General features: G+C 54.5%; 1 protein-coding gene across 1 annotated transcript; it reads right to left on the bottom strand.

Moving 5' to 3' along the window:
* Nucleotides 1–1,741: 1,741 nt before the first annotated feature.
* MYCGRDRAFT_166630 (putative ABC transporter) lies at nucleotides 1,742–6,090 on the bottom strand (the record flags this gene model as incomplete). The annotated part of the gene is made up of 3 exons (XM_003855769.1): nucleotides 1,742–2,935; nucleotides 3,013–5,303; nucleotides 5,355–6,090. The coding sequence occupies 3 exons, from the start codon at nucleotides 6,088–6,090 to the stop codon at nucleotides 1,742–1,744; spliced, it is 4,221 nt and encodes a 1,406-aa protein (XP_003855817.1).
* Between the last annotated feature and the right edge of the window lie 475 nt (nucleotides 6,091–6,565).

Genomic DNA, 6,565 nt, shown 5'->3' on the forward strand with positions numbered 1-6,565 from the left:
CAAATCAAACACAGGGCCTCTGGTCTAGGGATTATGATGCTGTATACTGTGAGAGACGACGAATCAAGATCACAATACCGGCACCGTTCTTACGTGTGCAGGGAAAGTCAGCTCGTCCTGCTTCGCGTTTTGTCCGCTATTTTCCTTTTCATCGGGCGATGAGATTTCTCCCTTTGATCGGCTCCACTCTGCGGACATTGAAAGGTGTGAAGGTTCCGTGAAATACCTGTCTGTTTCACCGTGAACTACCGTCAAGGCGGATAATGACCGCTGTTGAGTCCGAATGCTTGCAATCCCCATCAAAAAACTGCCTGCTTTACGACGACCTATATCCCATTCGTCCCTGGCTGATGGAGCTTGTCGTATTGCTATGGCGGCTGCATGCCACGGTCGTACGGATCGTACGAGAGAAGAGAGCGAAAGCAGGGTCGTCGGTGCGGGCTGTGCAGGGTGCAGACATTATCGTCCAAGCCGTGCCGTCGTTTGGCAGCGGAGCGTGGGTTGAACGTCGAGGAAAAGAATTTTTCGGGCGTTTTGTCGACGTCGATGAGAATCCGAGTAGTACCTAGCGATCCGTGTCGGCGGTCCATTGATCGATCGTCGCCGCTCGCTGCTCTGCAACAGTGAGGTCTGTAAGAGCGGGGCTCGAGACATTTTTCCCTTTCAATTTCACACATTCATATGGTCTCTTCCGTCCACCGACTCAGAGCCTCCATGCATTCCTCCTTCTTATACACAGCCAAGTCCTGGCCAGCCATGTGCTCGATAGATAGCTCTCGCCTCCTCCTTCTCCTGCTCCCGCAGATTCAGCGCACTGCCCCCATTTGAACCTGGTTCAATGGGAAGTCATAGAGTCCGTCTGAACTGATGCTTCTCAGAACCTCGAAGAAGTCTGGGATGGACCAAAACGTCGACTGTCCGCGCCAGTGGTCTTGCTCTCTATTGTAATTCTCCCCCTTCAGCATCCCCATTCCCACAAAGTACGCAGCGCTGGGATGCACGGCAATGCCGGATAATAGCGGACCGCATCTGGACAGTTAGTTGTACCAGTAGACTGTTCCCTCGACGGTGTCGAGATAGACGTAAGGAAAGTCGAATGGAGCACCTCTGCTGAGCCCGACCACGTCCCGAGGTACGTGACCATCCGCATCGGGGTGTTCAGTCGCTTCTCGCATGTCCCGAGCAGATTCGTAGCCTTGGCCAATCATCTCATTCCAATTGGCCCACCTGCACCGCGCTGGTCCGTGGACATTCGGCTCGAAACTCTCCGTCCGTTTCAAGTATGGTAGCTCGCGGAGCAGCGCGACCACATCGTCTGACTTTTCCAAGAGCTTCATCGTCTCATCAGTCATCGACGGCCATCCACGCACTGGTGGGTACTCCACAACGCGCGGCGGGGAGGTACATTGATTCGAGGAATTGGAAGTAGGAGTGGAAAGCGGCGACAGTTGAGGGGTGGGAGTACTGTGCGTACTTTTCGGCGGAGAGTTTTCTCTCGTAGGCGGCGCAGAGCCATGCAGGTAGGGACTGCATGGTTGATTCAGTGCGGAGGTAGGGTTGCGTTGAGCTGGTGGGCCAGTTGAATAGATGTGATGGCGAGGCTCACGCATTGAAGTTTGGCAGCCCGTGCGCCAAGGAGGATCTCGCCTATATTTTGCCGTAAGCAACATAGACTATCACACTGACCAGGCGAAGAAGAGCGGAGGGTAAATGAAGTCTGAGAAAGATCCAGCATATCCTTTCAATGCCCCATCCGCTCCCACATCCCGTTGAAAACCCCGCCCTCCCTCGCCTTCAACTCCTCCGGTGTGCCCACCTCCACAATCTCACCCGCATCCATAACCACAATCCGATCGAAGTCCGTAATAGTCCCCAATCGATGCGCGACGGCAATAATCGTACTCTCTGCAAACTCCTCTCTCACAAGCTTCATGACCGTCTCCTCAGCTATAGCATCTACTGAGCTCGTCATCTCGTCCACAAGGAGGACTTTGGACTTGCGGAGGAGACACCGGGCGACGGCGAAGAGTTGCAGCTGGCCTTGGGAGAGGTTGAGGGATGTCATGTCGGTTTCGAGACCGCCTGCTTCGGCGACTCGGGAATAGAGGCCGACTTTTTGCAGGGCGGCTTCGCATGCTGAGGTGGAGTGGAGGCCGGAAGGGTCGAGGTTGGCGTGTAGGGTTCCCGGGAACGTGACGAATTCTTGTGGGAGGGCGGTCATGCGTTCGCGGATGGTCTGGCGTGGGAGCGTGGATAGATCAAGGCCGTCGATCTCGATGGACCCTGAGGAGAGGTCGAGCAGTCGGAGGAGGGTGAGAAGGAGAGTACTCTTTCCACTTCCGCTTCGGCCGCAGATGCCGATTTTCTGACCCGCCGCGATGGATAGGGAGATAGATTTCAGTACTGGATTGTCGCCCTCGTTGTACGACGCGGAGATGTTTTTAATGACCAGACTCCCGTTCTCCGGCCACGCTGCGGACGGCTTTTGAGACTCGCCTGCCTTGTCCTCGGAAGCCGTAATCGATTGAAAGTTCCTACATCTCGCCACGGCGCCGAGGGATGTCTCCAGGTTCGTCCACGAATTGATCAAGTCAGAAAGAATGGTACTGAAGCTCAAGATGCTTAGCAGGGACACACCCACAGCGCCGGCGCTGGATGAAGTTTGAAGGGTCAACGCCATTGCTACGACTGTGATGGCAATAGCAGCGGTGACTAGGCCAAGGACCAAGCCCAGCCATCGCTGTATGCAGAGCATAAGGTAGTATGCTCGTTGCGAGCTGTCGAGCAGATCGCAAAGTTTCTGGTGCGACCTGTGCTGCCATCCGAACGCTCGATTTGTGGTGACTCCCGCCAGAGTCTCGGTACAGTGTGTCAGAAGCGGAGCCTGAGCTTCCAGTTCTAAGAATCGCAATTGCCGAGTGTCCGCCGGTAAACTCTCTGAATGAGGTATACGACAGCCATCACGATTGGAGCGATGGCGCCAGCGTAGTCAGCACCGGCGAGGATGAGAACGGCAGAGAAGATAGATGTCGCCATACCCTCTGTGAATTGCAAGACTGAACCGGCGAGTTCTTGCTCAATCAAATTCATGTCGGTAGAGAATCGGTTCAGTGTCGTGCCAGCGTCGGTGGTAACAAAGAATTGATATGGAGCACGCATCGCCGTCTCCAAGATTTGCCTGTGCAGTGTCGCAGAACTTTTCGGAACACTATTGACGAGCATCGTCCAAATGCCTGCGCCGTTGGCGAGGCATGCAATCATCGCGAGGAGGAACGATACGCCAATCCAGCCGCCGAGAGGGAGTTGACCGCGACCAGTCTCCTCCGCTGTGCTCCACCATCGCACCCATAGGCTGGGGAATGTCTCGCTGAATCCCACGATGACGCAGCTTAGGATGACTATGGTACTGAGCTTCCAGCCGATGGACTTAACGTAGTAGCTGTAGACGGCCATGTCTCCCGTCCGGCGGGCAAGGTCCTGTTGTGCCACTTCTAGCATGTCTGATGAGGCCATGATATCAGCGCTGGGCGGACCATCTTCTTGTGTGTTCCCTCCATTGCCCGTCGGATGTTGCAGTGTTTGCATATTACCCACATAGCTTCCAGTGGCGACGAGCTCGGAGTATGAGCCTTGCTCGCTAATGGTCCCGTTGTGGCTCAGGACCACGATGTGATCAGCGTCGGGCAAGGATCGCTCGTCGTATGTAGAGAGTACGGCAATCATGCCAAGCTGCTTGCACAGCCCACGAGGTCCGAAGATGTGGGCAAATACATGGGCCGATGTACCTGAGTCGGCGCCGCTCAGAATGTTGTCAGCGAGCAGAATCTGAGCACGAGCATAAACAGCCCTGGCCAACGCAAGTCGCTGCCGTTGTCCTCCACTGAGCGAAACGCCCTTGCTGCCAATCGGAGTGCTGTCGCCTGAAGGGAGAGCGGCGATGTCATGATGGAGAGCGCATGCGGAGACGACGGTGGAGTACCATTCTTGATCGAACTCAGCTCCGGCCAGGATCAAGTTTCGGACAGTGCCATTCGGAAGCCATGAGTCCTGCGAGCAGAAAGCAAAAGATGGTTTGCCGGTGACAGAACGAATCCCTTTGGATAAGGTTGATTCACCCAGGATGGCGTGAAGAAGAGTCGACTTGCCGCATCCTACCGGTCCGGACAGGATTGTCAAAGTTTGTGGTGGGAGCGTCAGAGATATGTCCCGTAGAATTTCTCTTCCTGTTCCCATCTCGAAGCATGCCTTGTCGAGCTGCACTTTTGTCCTCGTGGCTTTTGAAGCAAGCTGAATGCCCTCTCCTGATGGCTCATCGCCCTCGTCATGAAGCGACTGCGAATGAACGCCATCTTCTAGCACCAAGAAGTTCTGAATCCTTTCAAAGCTGGCGAGCGCGGTCTGCGCACTCGGTATCGCATGAATCAAGTTTTGCGTCGGACCAGTCAGTAGGGCGACCAGAGCCAGAGTGGTGAACGCTCTGCTGGTCGTAAGTGCGTCGCCGCCATTGATGAGTGTGAACATCATCAAGGTGAATGGCATGGAGAAAGCTGTGGGCACTTGAGCAAAGACATTCCGCCAAGTGACGTACTTCCGATACTGTGCATAGCGAACAAGTTCTTCGACTCGTAGCGCCTGAATCGAATCGATGAAGTAGTTCGTCCATCCCAGCATTTTGAAGCCTCGGGGCGATCCCAGGACGGAGGAGGTGTAGGCGATTCTCTCCGTGACAGCAGCAAGCCATCTTCTTTGCATCGGAACAGCCGTAGAGGAACTCCAGAAGCTCATGAGTGTGAGTAGTCCGGACACGGCGACCGGAGCGATGCATGAAACGCCAATCTGGCGCTCTAGCAGATAAATAGCGACAGCAATTTCGATTGGAGTTGCGAAAAGATCGTCGACTTCCTTCAGCGAGCTGCAGATTCTTTCCACATCCGTGGTGATCAACGTCGAGGCAGCACCATCGGCGAGCGATGCGGAATCAAGCTTGAGGACTTTTACATACACAATGGTGACCATGATTCCTCGAACTTTGGTGATCAACCGGTGGAGCTCACGCTGATAGCTTGCAGTCGAAACCACAAGGCCGATGTAGAGCAGTCCGGTCGCAGCAATCAGTGCATGTCGGACGTCGTTATCCTGTTCGTCAAGCCTGTCGCTCAGCAGGCCCGTGAGTCGGTTGATCAGAAGAGGCTGAGAGAGTTTCAAAGCACTCAGGCAAAGCCGAGGGATCATCATAGCGAGGAAGGTGTACCTGATAGCGCTGAAAGCCGACAGCACAAGCGACCACTTGCTCGTTGCATGCTCTGGTAGTACCAGTCAGCTTGCGAATATCAGTCCCATCCAGGTGAACATACTATCTTTCCTCACCGTATTGAACCTCGCCTCCACTGCAGACGAGGCAAGGTCTGGATCCACATTATACAGTTTCTCAATAGCCAAGAACTTGTTGTACCCCTGCCAGAAGAGCGGATTCAGCCACCAAAGCACCGTCCGATTGAAGAGATTCACCAGCGCCTCGGGAGCATAAAGACGGTACTGTGGGAACAGCGAGCCTCTCTTTCCTCTCGCTTCCAGGAACAAAACCAGCGTTTTCAATCCCAAGCAAGCCGTAAACAACGCCGACACCTCCTTCGGCGCCTGCCGTAGCCAAAGTGTCCTCGCTTGGGGAATGTCCAGAACCAAAGAGCCGAAAAGGTACAAGTTGATGACCGAGCTGGGACGAATCGATCTAGAATGCTCCAGATTGGATAAATACACCAGCGACAGTGACGCAAGACAAGAGATCGCTGCTGCAGGAATGGAGACCGATGTGCGGTATTGCGGTGACAGGCACCACAACACGAGTAAGACCAGCTGGGCGATTGCAAGAATCGCGATAGATGCAGTCTTAACGAAGCGTGCGCCACTCCGGAGGACCTTGACGTTTTGCCGTCGGAGCTGGGAGACTCGAAGAGGAAGAAAGAGAAAGAGGATAGCGCTCGGAACGAGTTGAAGTAGTGACTGCTCGAAGAGAAGCGTGAAGTCGAAACATGAGGCTCCGACTGCTGGTCCGAAGAGGTTGTCGCCGGCCTGCCCGATGGTGCACGCCATTGTCACGACGGCGAGGCAAGATCCGCCCGTTGTGCGCACGCAGACGATCGGGTACTCTGAGCATGCTGAGGAGCTGAGAGGACGGCGGAAGATTTCCAGGTTGCTGGTTTTGCTGGTGCCTGGTGTGCTGAAATTGCTTGGTCATGGCTGCGTTGAGCCCGAGCCCTGTGTGATATGCCGACGGGAAGGAGAACAATGTGAGGTAGTCTTTCATCGGATAGGCTTTAGGCGGCAATGGACGTTATAATTATTCCGCGAGCCGCTTTAGTGTTGAACGTTCCCTTGGTGTCTCTTTTCAGGCAGGCAGCTATCGACCAAGATTCAGCTAAGTCCTAATTAAGACTGAACCGGCCAGCTCTTGCTCGATCGTATTTATGTCGGTAGAGAATCGGTTCAATGTCGTGCCAGCGTCGGTTGTAACGCAGGATTGCAAATGTCTCGGGGAAGGACAGTCGGGAAGAACACTCCGATATTT

This window comes from Zymoseptoria tritici, chromosome 2 (genome assembly GCF_000219625.1).
Source record: "Zymoseptoria tritici IPO323 chromosome 2, whole genome shotgun sequence".
Classification (NCBI taxonomy): Eukaryota; Fungi; Ascomycota; class Dothideomycetes; order Mycosphaerellales; family Mycosphaerellaceae; genus Zymoseptoria; species Zymoseptoria tritici.